Here is a 20106-nt window from a genome sequence, read left to right on the forward strand (position 1 = left end):
GAATGTTTCTTGGTAAGCTAACTTAAAGATATTTTGTAAAGAGGCAGCTTTTTTCCCCCCAATGTTCCCTATGTGACTTTTTAGTTAGGCCGAGAATATGATTTTCCTCTGAGCAGAGATATTTACATATGACCAGGTTCAAGTGGACTTTATAGTATAGATCCAAATCAACAGACAAAAAATGAGACAATATCCTAGTTTCTGGGGGCAGCAGGAGCCAGAGCACAGAGATGACAAAGTATCTATTGTGTCTGGGGAATAACTGATCATCTGGGATTATTGAAATTTAGGGTACATGTTGGGGGTTAGGAGGAGAAAGGGTAGAAAGACAATCCCAAATTGTGGAGGCCTTGGAATGCCAGCCAAAAATCACCCTGAACCATTGCAGGGTTGTGAGTGTAGAAGTGACATGACCAGATTAATTTGTCAGCATTGTAGCAGATGGACCAGGGCAATCAAGAGGAGGCAGGAAGATCTACTGTGGTATTCGTGGAGGGTGGGGTAATGCAGTTGGAAGGTCATTTGTGCTGGTTACCCATACTTACATCATAAAGTCTATCAGAGGAGAGATCCAGGCCAGAGATAATGATTTAGTGTTTATCTGAATAGAAGAGATAACTAAAGACATGAGAAATCAACAAGAGAGGGAGAAGTATAGAGAAAAGAGAATAAAGTACAAGGTTTGGGGAGAAGAGAAAGAAGAAACTAAACAGGATTCAACAGTGACATAGGAAAAATCAGGAAAGAACAAAGTCCTGGGAACCTAGTGGGATCCACCTACACACCTTGACGCTGATTGGCTCTTGTTTTACCCCCACCCCAGAATACCTAGACATTTAAATTTCCTCCAAGGATATTCATATCTTCTCACTTGAAAGGAACAAATTCCATTTAAAACTTGGACATACATTTTTTTGGGGGGGTAAAGCAATTGGGGTTAAGTGACTTGCCTCAGATTTGAACTCAGGTCTTCTTGACTTCAGGGCCAGTGCTCTCTTCACTGTACCACCTAGCTACCCCATGATGCATATTTAGTACAAATGTTCAAATCCTAGCTTGGCTGTCTATATCCTATATATGATCCTGAGCAAGTCACTTAACTTCTCGAATCTTGACATCTTTATCTGTGAAATAGAGGTCTCTTCTAACTCAGATATTCTTGTATTAAAAAAAAATAAGATAAAAAAATAAAAAAGAGAGAGAGAAATAAAAAGGATTTGCCTCTGAGCCCTAGTGAAGAAGATAATCTATCTTCTTTCTCCATTCTTAGAGTGCTCAGGTCTTGTCCATATATAAATAGATTCACAGCACCAAGAGGGAATGTCCCAGTAGCATGCAACATCTGCATCCCTCTCAGGTCCCAATGGGCATGACCCACTCACCTCTCCACCTTTTCAACCTTGATTAGCTTCAACTTTGTCTTTTCCCAGCCCACCCCTCTTCTTAATTCTTCCACCACACTCCCCTCCAAGATCCCCTTCCTTTACCTATACTGTGTCAATAGGCATTTGCATATTTTTTTCCCTGTTAAGAGTATGAGTTCTGTACAGGCAAGGACTGCCTTTCTTTTTGCTGTTCTTTGTATCTTCAGTGCTTAGCACAGTACTTATCACATTCTAAGTACTTAATGAATACTTATTGAATATTTAAGATGTCTAGGATCTTCCTTTGATCCTGGCTTTCAGGTAGTCTAATAATTCTTAAACTATCTCTTCCTCTGTTTTCCAAATCAGTTGTTTTCCTACAGAGATATTTTACATTTTCTTCTATTTATTTTCATTCTTTTGATTTTGTTTTATTGTTTCGGTGTCTTGTGGAGTCATTAGCTTCCACTTGCCTTCAGTGAATTTTTGTGCCTCTTTTACCATTTGACCAATTCTGTTTTTTAAGGTATTAACTTCTTATTTTTGAGGGTCTATTTTAGATTTATTCTTCTTAGGTTTGTGTCCAATTTGCATTTTTCTTTCTGAGGTTTAGAATATTTGATTTTTACATTCTTTTGAATTTGTGTCTTGGTCTTCTTTGCCACAGTAGTACTTTTTATGATCAGGTCCTTTTTTGTTGTTGTTTGCTCATTTTTCTAGTCTATGTCTTGACTTTATACTTTATATTAATTAGGCTTGGAGTGGAGAGGCCCTGTTCCAAGCTTCAGTCTTTTTTTCAGATCTAGTTTTGAAGATCAGCAAGTTTTTTGGTCCTGTCAAAGTAGTGTGATCATGGAAGAGGCTCTGTCCCAAGAAGGGTCACTGCTTCTCTGCAGTCACAAGAGTTAGTGCTCCTCTTGGTCCAGAACTGTAGCCAGGTCCTCCATTCTCCCAGTCACAAATGCCAGTGTTGCCCTCTTCCTTGGAATTGTAAGCAGGTTCCCTGTCCCCTTGACCATCCAGAAGTACTCCTATCTAACCTAGAACTGCAACCCATAATAATGTGAGGGCAGCATGCTAATCAACACTAGCTGTACTCAGTGCCGACAAAGGGTCCCCTGTGGTCTTTCTAACTAGTTGTCCAATCTCCTTGCCCTCTGGGCTCAGAGCCCCCTGTGATGATGTTGCCACTGTCACAGCCACCGCCAAGGGGCTGCCTCTGGGGTGCTCTGGGCCAGCCCCCATCTTTGATCACAGACTTTCCCTGCTGGTTTTCTAAATTGTCTTAGGCTGGAAAACCTGATTCTAGCCTTTTGTTGACTCTACCTCTCCAAAATTTAATTTGAGGCATTATTTTAAAGTTGTTTGGATGGGAATATTGATAGGCTTTATCTGGGTTGCTAGCTCTTCTCTGCCATCTTGACTCCACCACAAGACTTCAACAAGGCTCCTAACCATTGCTTAGTCCATTTTTTAAAGCTTTTTCTTTCGTCTATGAATGTGTGAAAAGTTGCACAACGGTATGTGCAAACAAGAGATGACCAATGCAGCCTTTGTGGCTGAAGGTGACATAAAAGAGATATCAGAGACATGTGTGAATTAAAAAGGATAGCAAGAGACAAGGATTAACAATTGAATGAATAATTGAATGAGTGAGTGAAAAAGTACAAAAGTACACTCTCTGTGCCAAGCCCTGGGCTTATTTATTGGCAACTTCAATGTTGCATTAATAATTATAGCTAAAGGAATCAGAAAATGACTTTTAGCATATTGCATATATTGAGCATATGGCATAACATTTTAGCATATTTTTAGGATATCATCCATGGAAAGATTTGGAAGAGTCACATAAGATGAGAGGGAATAGATGTACCAGTAAATGGGACTACTACTACTACCTATGCCAATGAGATCTCAAATCCATTCAACTGTGAAAGCATGATTTCTCTCTTAAGACCAAGTTTGAATTATATTCACTATTTCATATAATATCATTTTGATAGTGTGTTTATAGAAATGCCTCTTTAGAATATGAGGAAAGTTACTAGAAAAATTCTAACTCTGTATAATTTTCATTTCAGACTAAAGCATTCCAAAAAACAACAACAAAGACTTCTAAGAAGATGTGGTGGAGAAACTACAAAGTCATCATAATTATATGTTCCATTTTCATAATAATCATCATCATTCTTTTAAGTACAAATGTTATTCCAGTTTAAACCTTTAAAAATATACCTTTCAAGTAACACCTCAAATAAATTGCTAAAAATACAATTAGAGTTTTATAGCCAAGTGATTAGAGCATCCTTTTCTACTGTTGCTGCTTTAATGTAACATGTTATGGAGCCTATGAGGAAGGTGACAGCTTTGAATAATGCTCCCTTTTACCTGCCTCCTCTACCATCCTTGAAAGTATCTTTGCACATCCTCCATTTCTCTAGTCCCATTTTCCAGTACTTTCCAACCTCTTTTCATATTAATTCTTAGAACTTCCAAATGCTTACTACTTATTTGGAAGAAATTATTTAACTCTATCATTTGAAGTTGTTTCAACCTTCTCTCTTTAGAAAAAAAAAAAAGTGACCCTTTAAGAATCAATACACTTGAAATCACCATGTATTGGAGTTAAAGGGTATAAAATGAAATTCTCTTGACCTTGGACTTCAAGTCCTCTCAATAATCGGGGCCTTGGTTTCCTCATCTTTACAAAATTTTACAAAAATTGGGGTCCTGATAGCAGAGCAGAGAAGCACTTAACAAGGTTCTCCTAACATTCTCTTCCAAACAACCGAAAATAATGTCTTAAACTGAATTATATAGTGGCAAAGCCAGCAAAAAGATCAAAATGAAATATCCATCCAGATTGAGACAATTATAACTTGTTCTTCTAGGTGGTGGTACCAGGAGCAGGGAAAGCTCTCAAGTGAGAATGGTAAGGTGACTGGGCAACTAATCAGAAAGATTACAGAACACCCTTATGCACAAAACTCCACTGTTTATAGGCACTTCTGGATAAGGACCAAAGTGCAGTAACCACACTTCTAAGATCATACCACTTTGGAAATACCAAAAACTTCCAAACCCCCCAAACTAGCTCAGAAAACAGGCCTCCGATACCCCCATTTCCCCATGATGAGAGCAGGTGACAGCATTAATATAAAGTTTCAAATTAAAAAAATTAGAATTGAAAAATGAACAAATAGCAATCCATAAAAATACCTGATCATAAAAAGCTACTATGATGATGGGGAAGATCAAGACACAAATAACAGAAGAAAAATTAATTCAAAACAGCTATAACAAAAGAATCTAAGGGCAAAAAATACATGATATGGACCCAAATTAAACAAGAAATTCCTGGAAGACCTAAAAAAAAAAAAAAAGGATTTTGAAAATGAAATGAGTGGTAGAGGAAAAATTAAGTAAAGAAAGAAAATTAAGAAAAGACCATTAAAAGCTGGTAAAATGAACTGTTGCTAAGTGAAATGAGCAGAACCAGATCATTGTACACAACATCAGTATTATATGACGATCAATTCTGATGGACGTGACTCTTTCCAACAATGAGATGACTGATGCCAGTCCAAATGATCTTGTGATGAAGAGAGTCATCTACACCCAGACAGAGGACTGTAGGAACTGAATGTGGATCACAATATAACATTCACACTCTTCTTGTTGTTGTTCGCTTGCATTTTGTTTTCCTACTCATTTATTTTTTTAAAATCTGATTTCTCTTGTTCAGCAAGAGAATTGTATATGTTTATACATATTGGATTTAACTTTTTAAATATGTTTGAACATATATTGAATTGCTTGCCATCTAGGGGGAGGGGATAGGGGCATAGGAGGAGAAAATCTGAAACACAAAATTATGCAAAGGTCAACTATGTACATATGTTTTGAAAAGAAAAAGCTTAAATTCTTTTTTAAAAAAGCTGGTAAAGGAGGCATAAAAATAATCCTGAAAAATACCTTAAAAACAAATTTAGACCAATGGAAAAAATGGTACAGAGATTTGCTGAAGAAACAAATTCCATAAAAAGCAAAATTGGCCAAATGGAAAAAGAAGTACAAAAATAAACTGAAGAAAATAATCCCTTAAAAAGCAGAAAATGGAAACTAGTGACTCTTATGAAACACTTAAGAAAAAATAAAATTAAAAGAATTTTTAAAATGGGAGAGGGAGGGATATGAACTATCTTACTGGAAAAAAAACTAACGTGAAAAATATATTGAGATCATCTAAGAATTAGATTACCTTGTATTGTTGTTGTAATTATGAACAGATACAACTGTTCTGGAAAGCATTTTGGAACTATGCCCTGTGCTATAAAATTATGCATACTCTTTGATACAATACTACTACTTCTAGGTCTATATACTAAAAAGATCATAAAAAGGGGGAAAAATGTTTATAGCAGCTCTATTTGTGGTAGCAGAGAATTGAAAATCAAGAGGCTGTCCATTAACTAGAGAATGGCTTAACAAATTGTGGTATATGAATGTAATAAAATACTATTGTTCTATAAGAAATTATGAGCAGACGAATTTCAGAAAAACCTGGAAAGATTTACATGAACTGATTCCTAATGAAGGGAGCAAAATCAAGAGAACATTGTGCATGATAAAAAAGTAGATCGTATGATAATCAACTATGATAGACTTAATTCTTCTCAGCAATACAATGGTCTAAGACAATTCCAAAAGATTTATGATGGAAAATGATTTCCACATCCAGAGAACTATGAAATCTTAATGCAGAACAAAACTATTTTCACTATTTTTTTCTTATTGCTTTTTCCTTTTGTTCCACTTCTTTCACAACATGTGACTAATGTGGAAATATGTTTAATATATACATGTATGTACATGTATAATCTCTTTCAAATTGCTTGTCATCTTGGAGAAAGGAAAGAGGAAGGGAGGAAGAAAATGTAACACAAAAATCTTATAAAAGCAAATGTCAATCTTTTGCATGCAATTGGAAAAAAATAATATACTACTAAGTGGGGGAAGGGGAGGAAGGATTGCATTACCTGAAAGCCATGATCAAAGAAAAAGCAGAACTCATATTTCAAGAAATTAACAAGGAAAATTGTCTCAGTATCCTAGAATTAAAGGATAAAATAGAAACTGAAGTAATTTGCCAATTACTACCTAAAAGAGATTCGAAAATGAAAACTCCCAGGAACATTTTAGCTAAATTCCAGAGCTCTTAGGTCAAAAAGAAAAATATTTCAAGCAGCCAGAAATAAACAAAATGAAGCCATAGCCAGAATCAAACAAGATTTAGTAGTTTCCATGTTAAAGGAGTGAAGGACTCATAATATATTCAGAAGACAAAAGAGCTGGAATTGTAACCAAAAATAACCTATCCAGAAAATCTATAATTCAAGGAGAAAATATTTCAATAAAGGAGTTAAAACGCCTTATGAAAAACCAGAATTAAAAAAAAAAAAGTTACTTTCAAATAAAAGAGTCGAGAAGCATAACACATGAAAGAGAAATAAGGGACTCAATAAAATTAAACTCTTTTTCCCTTTCTATATGGGAAGATGGTATATGTGACTTTGAAGAATTTTATTATCAGGGCAGTTAAAAGGATTCTATATAGAAAGATGATGCACAAATATCCAATCATGTTGGGATGATGTTAAAAAGAAAAAAAAGGGGAAAAGAATTCACTAGGAGAGGGAAAAAGAAGAATGGGAGAGAGGATTATCTCATATAAAAGAGGCACACAAAGAGCTTTTTATAGAAGAGGAAAATGGTGAAGGAGGGAGGGTCAATGCTTGAAAAGGGAAAATATATATACCTACTCATTTGGTAATAAAATCTGTCTTGCCCAATAGGGAAGAAGGGGATTTAAGGAAATAAGAAAAAGGGAAGCTTGATAAAAGGGTGAGTGAATAAAGAGAGACAGTGGTCAGAAGCAAAACAGACTTTAGGTGAGAGGATAAAAAGCAAGGATAAACATAAGAAAATAGGATGGAGGAAAATGCGTAATTAGTAATCATAACTATGAATGTAAATAGGATAATTTACCCATAAAATAGAAGCAGATTGCAAAATGGATTAGAAACCAGAATACAACAATATGCTGTTTACGAGACACAGTTAAAATACAGGTTTGTGGAAAAATCTATTATACTTCAACTGAAGTTAAATTAAAAAAAAAAAAAGGCAAGGGTAGTAATCATGATCTCAAACAAAGCAAAAGCATGTTGTTTAATCATTTTCAGTCATATCAACTTCTTTGTAATCTCTTTGGTGGTTTTCTTGGCAAGGAAATTAAAGTGATTTGCCACTTCAACTCATTTTACATATGAGTAAACTGAGACAGAGTCCAGTCATTTGCCCAAAGCCACACAGTAATCTGTTAGATTTGATCTCCAGTCTTCCTGTGATCTATCCACTGTACCATCTTGCTGCCTCAAAAGTAAAAGTAGATCTAATTAAAAGGATAGGCAAGAAAAGTACATTTTATTAAAAGGAACCATAGATAATGAAGAAATAACAAAACTAAAAAGCATCAAAAGACATAGCATCCAACTTTTAAATTTTTTATTTTATTTTTCAATTACATGTAAGGATGGTTTTCAACATTCATTTTTGTAAAATTTTTGAGTTCCAAATTTTTTCTCCCCCCTCCCCATGCTAGCAAGTAATCTAAATTACCATATATATTCATTTTCAACATTTTCACATGAGTCATATTGGGAAAGAAAAATTAGAATTGAAAAAAAGGTGAAAATAATATGCTTTAATCCACATTCAGTCTCCATAGTTCTCTCTTTGGATGGAGATGGCATTTTCCATCCAAAGTTTATTGCAATTATTCCAGTCTTGGATCACTGAATTGCTGAGAACTAAGTCTACCATACCATAGTCACACAATGTTGCATTTGCTATGTACAATGTTTTCCTGATTCACTCAGCATCAGTTTATATAAGTCTTTTCATGATTTTCTGAAATCGGCCTGTTCATCATTTCTTAACAAAAAACATTCCATTATATTCATAAACCGTGATTTATTAAACAGCCAATCTTCAGCTGATGGACATCCACTTAGTTTCCAATTCTTTGCCACCACAAAAAGGGGACACTACAAACAGTTTTGCACATGTGGGTCCTTTCCCCTTTTTAAGATCTCTTTGGGATACAGGCCCAGTAGAGACAAAGGGTCAAAGGATATGCACAGTTTGATAGCCCTTTGGGTACAGTTCCAAATTGCTCTCCAGAATGGTTGGATTGATTCACAATTCTATCAATAATGCATTAATGTCCCAGTTTTCCCACATCCCCTCCAACATTCATCATCATCTTTTCCTATTAACCAATCTGAGAAGTGTGAAGTGAGGTTTCAAAAGTTGTTTTAATTTGCATTTCTCTAGAGAATTTTAGAGAATTCTTAGAAATGCTCTAAAATTTAAAACATTTAGAAGATTTTAGAAAATTTTAGAAATTTTTTTAAAATTTAGAGCATTTTTCATGACTATAGATGGCTTTAATTTCTTCATCTGAAAATTATTTGTTCATTTCCTTTGACCATTTTTTAAATTGTGGAATGATTTGTATTCTTATAAATTTGAAATGAGACCTTAATCAGAAACACTGGCTATAAAAATTGTTTCCTAGCTTCTTGCTTCCCTTCTAATATTGATTGCATTAGTGATGTTTGTGTAAATTTTTTTAAAATTTAATGTAATTAAAATTATTTGCATTTACATTTCATAATGCTCTCTATTTCTTGGTTGGTCATAAATTCCTCCCTTCTCCAAAGAGCTGACAGGTAAACTATCCTTTGCTTTCCTAATTTGTTTAGAGTATCACTCTTTATGTCTAAAATAGACAGTAAAACTATATTAGGAAGCAAAGTGGTTCAGTGGATAGAGACCTGGGCCTAGAATGGGGAAAATCTGAGCTCAAATCTAGCTTCAAATACTATCTGTGTGACCCTATCAATTCAATCTCTGTTTGCTTTAAGCCACTCAAGAAGGAAATGACAAATCACTCCAATATTCTTGTCAAGAAAACTCCATGGCAGTAAGAGTCAAAAGTAACTGGACAACAAGTGAAGGCTTCAACTTTCCCCTGTCGGAGCAAAATAAATCTAACCATGAAATAAAAAAGAAATCAAGGAGATTAATAGAATTTTTAAAAAGTTAGACATGACAGACTTCTGGAGAAATCTAAATGGAAATGGAAAAAGAGTATATATTTTCCTCAGCTATGCATGTCATCTTCACAAAAACTGACCATATATTAAAGTATTAAAACTTCACAAATGCAGAAAAGAAGAAATATTAAATGCACTATTTTCAGGATCATAATAGAATAATAATTACATCCAATAAGAGACCATGGCAGCATAAGTGAAAAGCTAATTGGAACCTGAATAATTCTAAAGAATGAATGAGTCAAAGAACAAAGCATAATAATTTCATCAGAGAATGATAAGACAACATTCCAAAATTTGTGGAATGCAGTCAAAGCAGTATGTAGGGGAAATTCTCTCTAAATGCATAGATAAATTTAAATAAAAAGGAAAGAATAGATCAATGAATTGAGCATACAACTAAAAACAAAACTAGAAAAAGAACAAATTTCAAATCCCTAATTAAATACCAAAATGGAAACTTGAAAAATCAAAGGAGAGAATAAATTTGAAAATTAAAAAAACAATCAATTGCCTTTAAGAAGAAAAAAAAAAGCAATAATAGATAAGCCATTGTTAATTTGATTTTTACAAAAGAAAACCAAATTATTAGTATCAAAAATGAAAAGTGATCACACCATTACTGAAAATAAAATTAAAACAATTATTAGGAGTTAATTTACTAAATCATATGCCAGTGAAACCAATGATCTAAGTGATATAGAAGAACAGATCAACAGAAGAGAAAATAGATTATTAAATAACCCTTTTTTAGGGGAAAAAAAAATTGAACAAGCCATTAATGAACTCCATAAGAATAAATACCTGAGACCAGATGGATTCACAAGTGAATTTTACCAAACATTTAAAGAATAATCCCAAAACTATTAAAACTACTTGAAAAAACTGGTAAATCCTACAAAATTGTTTTTATGACACAAGTATGATTTTGATACCTAAGCAAGAGTAGCCAAAAACAAAGAAAACTATAAATCAATTTACTTAAATCTCAATGAAAAAAATTTAAAATACCAGCAGTGACTACAGAAATATATTACAAAAATCACTATAACAGCTGGGCTTTGTATCAGGATTACGGGGCTGGTTCAATATTAGGAAAATATCAGTATAATTTAGCCTGATAATAAAACAAAAAATACCAATAAATGTAGAAAAGCCTTTGATGAAATATAACACCCATACCTATTTAAAAAAACTAGAAAACAGAATCAATGGAGTCTTTTGTAAAATGATAAATGGGATATCTAAAAAAGTCTTCCCAGTAAGATCAAAAGCAAAAGATCAGCTAGATGACCTATTGGATAAAGGACTGGCCCTGGTGTCAGGAAAACCTGAGTTCAAAGTCAGCTTCAGATACTTAACATTTGCCAGCTGTATGGCCCTGGAAAAGTCACTTGTGAGTACAAACTAAAGCGTACTTTAAAAAAAAGGGGGTTTTTTTGGTTTGTGTGAATTTTCTTTTTCAATATGAAAATATATTTTACATGACTTCACATCTATAATCAATATATTGCTGCCTTTCTCAAGGAGAGGTGAAGGGTAGGAAAGGGGAATATTTGGAATTCAAAATTTATTTTTACTTCTAGTTGGTAAATAGTTAATTAATTAAATAAATGACTTTAAAATTGTCTTTCCTTGATCTATTTTCCAAGATAATTTCTTTTCAATGACATATTTTGCATTTTTTTCATTCTTTTGATTTGTTTTATTGTTTCTTGATATCTTGTGGAGTCATTAGCTCCCATTCAGCCAATTCTAATTTTAAAGGAATTGTTTTCTTCTATGAACTTTTCAAGCTTCTCTTCCAATTAGCCAGTTCTACTTTTTAAGGTGTTATTTTCTTCAGTATTTTTTGTGCCTCTTTTATCAAGCTATTAATTCTTTTCATCATTCTCTTGCATAGCTCTTTTCTTTTCCAGTTTTTCCTCTATCACTCTTACCTCTTTCTTCAGTGCTTCCAGGATTTTTTTATTGTGCTTTAATTTGCATTTTTTTTTCCCTTTTGAGGCTTTGCTTGCACCTGTTTTTACATTTTCTCCTGAACTAACCACTGTAGTAGCTTTTTATAGCCAAGTCTCCTTTTTCCGTTGTTTGCTCATTTTCCCAATCTATTCTTGACTTTTAACTTCATGTTCAATTTGGGCTCTGTTCCCAGGATTGAGCAGGCACTTTCCCAAATTCAGGCTTTTACACTCTGTGGTTTCCAAAAAATAGTTCTAGAGATAACAGAGATAAGATTTTTGTTGTTTCCAAGTGCTGTGGCCTGAGAAGTGTGGTTGCTGCTCTCCTGAAATGTAGTCTGGTCTTTTTCCAGGAAGGACCCGTGGTACCCTGAAGTACAAGTGCTAGTGTTCTCTGCCTTGGAACTGCGACCCAGAATTGAGTACATGCAATGCAACAAAGCCCAACACCCAGTGGCAGCGTTACCCCCAATCTCTTTCTGATCAGTTGTTCCACCCCCTTACACCCTATGGGCTGAGTTCCCAAAGTTTGTTGCCAATGTCATTTCCAAGGCCCACTATATGGCATTGACACCACATGCACAAATCAGGTTCTACCACATGGTTTTACAGACTTCTTCCACTGATCTCATAAGTTACCTTGAGCTAGAAAAAAATGTATCACTCCAAACTTTTATTTGGCTTTGCCATTCCAGAATTCAATTTGACAGATCTCAAAGTTGTTGGAAATAGAATATTGGGAAATCAGCTGCATTGTGTCTTTATTCTGCCGTCTTTGTTTCTTCCATTTTTACCTACTGGCTAGTTATTCTACTGGGGAATGACTCCTGTTCTTATGTATATAAAAATGTTTTTTCTTTATCTTGGACATTCATTAAGGAATCATTACAATTATTTTTGCATTTTTCCCTTCTATTTTTAAAAATTTATTAAATTTTCTTTTTTTATTAACGACAAAACAACATGAAAACTTCCTTACTTGTGAAAATGGATTGTACATCACAGAATGAAATTCCATTACACAAAATCTGAGGCTATTTTTATAATACATTCCATTATTGAATATGTGTCATCTGTTGAAACTTTGTTCTTTGTCAACTTTTGTAAATTTCTCCTATACAGTTAATGTGTGCTTTCTATCCCATTACTAACCAACCACCAAAGCTCTAATATATCTAACTTTTTTTTTAAATTTTACTTTTAATATCCCTTTTAAATTTTAAGTTCCACAAATATTTACTTTTCTCAATCTACTAAGAAGGTAAGCAATCTACCAGTTATACATGTGAAAATATGCAAAACATTTTCATATTAGCTGTATTTTTTAAAAAGCAAGAAAATGAAACTGAGAAAATTATATTTTAATAAACTCCAAATTCATCTGGAGATAGCATTTTCCATCATTAATTCTTTGCAATTATCTTAGATCATTGTATTACTCATAGCCAAGTCTTTCACATCTGATCTTTAGCATGACATTGCTATTATTGTACACAATGATCATTTCCCCATTAACTTTACTTTGTATCAGTTCATATTGGTCTTGCCATGTTTTTCTGAATCAATACCTCACTTCTTGGCATTTCTTATAGCACACGAGTATGCCATAATAATCATATACCACAATTTGTTCAGACATTCCTTAAATTATGAACATCTCTTCAATTTCCATTTCTTTGTCAAGACACAAAGAGCTACTATAAATATTTTTATATAGGTACTTTTATTCTTTGATATTTTCAGGTACAGACCTAGTAGTGCTTTTGCTGAGCCAAAGTTATGCCACCCACTTTTCCTAACTCCATCCACTTCTACTTTTCCATTTAATTTCTCCTAACTTGCCTTTTCCTCTCCACTGATGTATTCCTCTATCCTTTACCTTACCATTCTTACAATCAAGACATAATAGAATCATTCCCAAGCCTTCTGTACCTTGAGGTAATGACAGGCCTCAGTATACAGGTATCCTCTCTCCATATTAGAATATAAGCAGCTTATCTTTGGTCCTTTGACACTGTTCATTCCTACCTTTTTGTTTCTTGTTTTTGAACTTTGTTTCTGCACAAAGTTTCCAGTATTGTCATCAGGAATGCTTGCATTACTTCATTAAAGGTCAATTTTCCCGCAGATAGGATTATATTCAGTTTTGCTGAGTAAATTATACTTGGCTGTAAATCCATATCCTACTCTAAATTCTCCATTATTTTATAGTATTGGTCACCAAGTCATGTGATTCCAACCATAGCTCTTCAGTATTAGAATCTCTGCCCCTCAAAGCTTACAGTGTATTTTTTAAGTCTTGGAAAACCAGGATTTGGGCTATAATGATCCAGGGAATTTTCATTTTGGAGTTTCCTTAAAATGGAATGTCTAGGCTTTTTTTTTTTTTTGGTCCTGTCTTTCAGATAATCTAATGAATCTTAAATTCCTTCTGGATCTGTTTTCCAGGCCAGTTGATTTTGCTATATAGCATTTTCTCATCAATTTTTTAACTTAATTTAGGCATACACATATATTAGATACACACACACACACACACACACACACACACACACACACACACACACACACACACACATACAATAGCTTATTATGGTATATATATATTTTTTGTTTACTCATCCTTCCAGCCTGTTCTAAACTGAATTTGATGTTAAGACTGGATCCTAGGAATACTAGACTGTCTTTATAGGTACAGTCCGGGCACCTACCATGGCCTAAAATGTTCTGATGCAGAGCAAAGTATGATTGCTGCTCCCCTACTCCATCCCCCAATGTAGGTGATTTCTTGGTCAGATCTTAAATTACCCTGGACCCTGCCAACTGGGAAGCTTTGTTCAGTGACTTAATTGTAGATTCCTCTGCCATCTAGAATACTTGCACTCCAGATTTCGGACTGAGATTCCAACCTACTCACGGGGTCTGAGCCACAAGCTGCAGCTGCTTCTTGCTTCCAAATCTGTATCTCTCTCAGCATCCTGCTGATTATCTGAAACTTTTCCTTATCCCTAGACTTAAGACTCTTCCTCGGTCTTCTGGGGGGCCTGTGATCCAAAATTTAGCGGGCAACAAAGCTGCCAGTTGACACAAGTCCCCATTCAGATAACTTAGTATATAGGTCTAAGATACCCCAGGTTAGGTGTATAGCCTCCTCTTGCTATTGCTAGTCTCTCCTGTGCTAGTTCTCTGCCCATGACAAAATCCTAATCAAATTTTAACCATGGTGTCTTAAGAATCTGTCTCCCTCAGATAATAAATAGATTAGAGGAACAGAGGATAATCTACCTCTCAGACTTGTGGAGGAGGAAGGAATTTATGCCCAGAGGAGAACTAGAGATCATTATTGATCACAAAATAGAAGATTTTGATTATATCAAACTAAAAAGTTTCTGTACAAATAATACTAATGCAAACAAGATTAGAAGGGAAGTAACAAATTGGGAAAATATTTTTAAAAACAAAGGTTCTGACAAAGGTCTAATTTCCAAAATATATAGAGAACTGACCATAATTTATAAGAAACCAAACCATTCTCCAATTGATAAATGGTCAAAGGATATGAACAGACAATTCTCAGAGGAAGAAATTGAAACTATATCCACTCACATGAAAGTGTTCCAAATCACTACTGATCAGAGAAATGCAAATTAAGACAACTCTGAGATACCACTACACACCTGTCAGATTGGCTAAGATGACAGGAACAAATAATGATAAATGTTGGAGGGGATGTGGGGAAATTGGGACACTAATACATTGCTAGTGGAGTTGCGAAAGAATCCAGCCATTCTGGAGAGCAATCTGGAATTATGCCCAAAAAGTTATCAAACTGTGCATACCCTTTGACCCAGCAGTGCTACTACTGGGATTATATCCCAAAGAAATACTAAAGAGCAGAAAGAGACATATATATGTGCCAAAATGTTTGTGGCAGCTCTTTTTGTTGTAGCTAGAAACTGGAAGATGAATGGATGTCCATCAGTTGGAGAATGGTTGGGTAAATTGTGGTATATGAAGGTTATGGAATATTATTGCTCTGTAAGAAATGACCAGCAGGAGGAATACAGAGAGGCCTGGGGAAACTTAAATCAACTGATGCTGAGTGAAATGAGCAGAACCAGAAGATCACTGTACACTTCAACAACAATACTGTATGAGGATGTATTCTGATGGAAGTGGAAATCTTCAACATAAAGAAGATCCAACTCACTTCCAGTTGATCAATGATGGACAGAGGTAGCTACACCCAGAGAAGAAACACTGGGAAGTGAATGTAAATTGTTAGCACTAATATCTGTCTGCCCAGGTTGCATGTACCTTCGGATTCTAATGTTTATTGTGCAACAAGAAAATGATATTCACACACATGTATTGTACCTAGACTATATTGTAACACATGTAAAATGTATGGGATTGCCTGTCATCGGGGGAAGGGAATAGAGGGAGGGGGGGTAATTTAGAAAAATGAATACAAGGGATATTATAAAAAATATATATATATATAAAATAAAAAAATTAAAAAAAAAAAAAAAAGAATCTGTCTCCCTCTATGACAACACAGGCTGAAAAACTTTTCCTTCATCATTCCCTACCAGAATTCAGTCTAGAACATTTTCAATTTGTTTGGAGAATTTGTAAGGGGGGGGGGGGGGTTCACTTAACTTCTTCCTGATACTAAGTCAACTTGATTCTGCTTTCTCTCCAATGTCCCTTTGTATACAGAAATATAGCACAGCTCCCATTCCACCAATAGGAATGCTTTTTCAATTGTATTTCACATGCCTTTTCTTTTACCCCATTTGGGATTTCTTGGGAAAGATCCTGGAGTTATTTGCTGTTTCCCTTTCCAGTTCACTTTATGGATGAGGAAACTGAAGCAGATTAAATGACTAGTCCAGGATCACAGTTTCTGAGGCTGGTTATGATCGGGTCTTCCTGGCTCAGGCACAGCATCCATCTGCTGTCACCATCAACATTTAGTCACTTCAAATTTTAAAACGTATACATCTTTCTAGGTAACTCTTTACAGTATTTACCTTCCTGCTTATTTCCCATTTCTACAACTCCAAAACTGCACACTCAGTTCTGGTTGTTTTATCAAGACCTATATTAAATTTCATTTTCTACTTGTAGAGATAGTGACTTCCTCTATCTTTTGGAGTACCATATTCCAAGGTCCCTCCCCTTTATGGTGTTCCTTCCAAACCTTGGAGAACTTGTTTCCTTGATTCCTTAATTTTTTTTTTCCTCCCTATTTAGAAATTTCTCCTTTGGCCTGACAAATCTGGATTTTAGCTGACATTGCTGAATGTTTCCATTTTGGGGGTTTCTTATTTTTATGTTCTCCACTGAACAAATAGAGGAATTCCCTTTCATTTCAGCAAATAGGTTATATAGGTTTGGTCACAATTTTCTGAGACTCCATTGATTTGATTCTCACAATTTTCGTGGTCATTTTTTTCCCCCATACCAGACACCTTACCTTTTCCTTGATCTTTTCAGACTTGTTTTTCATTCTATTTATCTCCTAGAATTATTAAACTTTTTCTGTTTGCTACTTGGATAAAAATGTTCTTTCACCCTCCATAATTTTTTATTTTTTCCTAATTACATAACAGCATTATTGGACATTTTTCCTATAAGGTTGTAATTTTTGAATTATCCTCTTCTAATTTCTTTGGTGTCTCTTGGCATATGGTAGTTGTGTGGTTTTACTTCTATTTATTATGTCTTCAGAGCTTGGGAGCTTGTGTCAGAGCCAGCTTCTGATTTTCCAACACTTTGGAATTTGTTGCCTCTGTAGGACTGATTAGGTCCTGCTCCCTTTACAATCTGGATGCCAGTATTCTTGATGAGATGATATAGATCCTCACACTCCCTTCTCAATCTCTGTCTCTGCCTCCTGATGGACCACTCACTCATTTTATGCAAAAACACAATCAAAAGGTAGTCCCATCCCAGGAATAGTTCTGGCCTCATTTACGGACTGGAGATCACACTTGCTCTAAGGCTCTCACAAAACACCCTAGCACATATGTACTTAAGGTTTAGAGCTATCCCTACCTCCAAGGCTCATCAGATAGATAGTCCCAGACTCTCTTGCACTTCTGAGGCCTGGCAGCTGATAGTTGGATATATAGTGGGGAGCCTCAAATGAGAGAATCTAGCTAGCAAACAGTAGGCTGGCCCTGGGCAATAACTTTCTTAATCCCTTTGCCAGTTTCCTCAACTGTAAAATAGGGATAATGACACTTAGTTCTCAAGGAGGCTGTGAGGATCATTGTCAATTTGCAAAAACATTTAGTGCTACCACAGTGCCCACTACATAGAGAATCTCTTCAATCAGGCCAGGACTAGGATATAGCTTTCCCTTCTAATGACTAGAACTCACTAGCTCACAATTTCCTTCCTACTCTTTTCAGAGCTCCAGCTTGCTCCTGGCATACTTGACACAGCAGCCATTATTTCCCCAGATGAAACTTCTCTCCCAATTTCCACTGGATTCTGAATTTTATACAAGTCTGGGGTGAAAGGTTACTCATTTCTTTACAGCTTTATCATTACTCTACCTGGAGTCCTTTTCAGACCATCAGGACTATTGGTAGAAGACAGGGAAGTTCCATCCCTTGGTTCAGCCCAATCTGGTATCTTTCACACCTAGTATCATGACCTGTAAAAGGGCAAATAAGTACTTCTGTATTAGATCTTTTTTCCAGATGAAGACGAATTAAAAGAAACTCCTTAAGAATCAAAAGGAATTTCAAATTGTGTCAAGCCTTTTTGTTATTTGTATATAGTAATGCTCATGTTGATGTTCACTTTAAACTTCAAAAAAAGAGAAAATGGATTAAGTAGGCTTGCTCTAAAATTAAGGTAGATTTCATCCTCTAACTAGGACAAAACCCATCAGTCTCACCACAATGCTATTGAAATTATAAATGTATGCCTTACATTGTTTCTTGCTTGACTTCTTGTGCAAAATGAATACGGAGATATTTTACATGATTGCACATGTATGACCTATATAAGCTTACATTTCAGTAGAAGGGGGAAGGGAGAGATAGAGGGATAGAATTTGGAATTTGAAACCTACAAAGTTTAAAAATTGCTTTTATCATGTAATGGGGGGAAATATAAATGTGTAATGCCTGTACTTGGGGAACTTTGGGGACACTTCAAAAATCTTTCTTCATTGGATTTAAAAAGCCAGAAATATCTTTCTCCTAAGTGGTAGATCTCTCATTTACCATGATGCTTTCGAAGTGATATGAAGACACTTTTGTGTCCTAGTTAACGAAGCTTCTCTATTTCTTCACCCATTTTCACAATATGCTGCCCACTTCACCATTTACAGTACACTAGAAGATGCACTAACCTATTAATCATTCATTATCATTTTCCACAAATGCCTCATGTAGATTCAAGTAGACCTCCACAACTATCTAAAGTTACTATATCCAATTTCATCTAAGTTCAGTAAAATCAGACAGATTTCTGGAGGTTTAAGAGTTCACACAACAGAAAGCAGTAATTACAATATCAAATACTCCCTCCTTTAAATCAGAGCTCAATTTTAAAATACCTTGGCAATTTGAACCAAAACTTTTATCACCCCCTTTCCCTTACACCAAAGTAAAATCTATGAAGTTCCTGTATTATAAGTTATATATTCAACTCAATACAATTCTAGATAAAGTCTGGCCCATGCAAAAATTCAAGGCTAACCTACATAATGTACAAAGGTTTTTATCAATTTTAAGAAGACAATAACCAACTTTTCAGAATTAGGAATAATCAGTTTTTTGATTTCCTAAGAAAACTGCACTATAGCTAAATGTCCAATTATTACATAAGATTCCAGATGACATCTTGTCCCTCCCAGATTATGTTCATTATAATCTAGTATACATTTCAGCATTCACCCAGAAAATTTTTTCAGGTTGAGGCCTTTTGTGTTGCAAATACCACCTCTGAAAGCCTGAAACATTGTGCCTGCAGGCTCAAGAGAAAACAAATTAACTTTCACATCATATGTAAAAAGGCAAAAAGCACCTAGATTGAGATAATTTGTGTTTGCATAAAGCACCTAAAGCAGGTTTTTAAAAAGCCATTTCCTCAACATTTTCAGTTAAGTGTACAATGAAGTCTAAACTGAGTTCAGAGATTAAATGACTTCCTATGACACATAATGATCAAACACATTATTTGAAAAAGTTCCAAGGAGCCAGAAACTTTCAATTGTTCAAAACCCAAACCAAATACCAAAACAGTAACTACACCTGCTTTCCCACTGTCAAGACCTGTCACACTTTTCCAAACTCAAGATGAGTCTTTTAATTAACTCTCTTGAAAGATCTCTCATAAAGGATTTCAAAATAGGAACATAAGTTTCATTTGTAAGAAAACAAAACTAGAATGCTAACAGGCCTTGCAAGTTAAGTTGTAAGAATTCTTAGCACATTAGGACAGTATTCATGTTTAACTTACAAATTAGGAATTTGGAAATAAAAATCTAGTCAAGGAATTCTTTTTTCCTAAATGCACCTATTCTAGGTACTTGAGGAGATTCCTCAGCTATACGTAGTAATTCTAAAAGCT

At 34.9% G+C, this 20106-nt stretch overlaps 1 protein-coding gene across 1 annotated transcript in view; it reads left to right on the forward strand.

Annotated features, from left to right (window-relative positions):
* The window catches only part of LOC141546415 (vesicle-associated membrane protein 7-like), a 51719-nt gene extending 48081 nt beyond the window's left edge, over positions 1-3638 (forward strand). Inside the window, exon 6 of the mRNA XM_074274210.1 lies at positions 3446-3638. Coding sequence (XP_074130311.1) covers positions 3446-3583 — 138 coding nt within the window. The 3' untranslated portion in view covers positions 3584-3638. The remainder of the gene's footprint in view (positions 1-3445) is intronic.
* Positions 3639-20106: the final 16468 nt, after the last annotated feature.

The sequence above is a fragment of the Sminthopsis crassicaudata genome, chromosome 6, assembly GCF_048593235.1.
Source record: "Sminthopsis crassicaudata isolate SCR6 chromosome 6, ASM4859323v1, whole genome shotgun sequence".
NCBI lineage: Eukaryota > Metazoa > Chordata > Mammalia > Dasyuromorphia > Dasyuridae > Sminthopsis > Sminthopsis crassicaudata.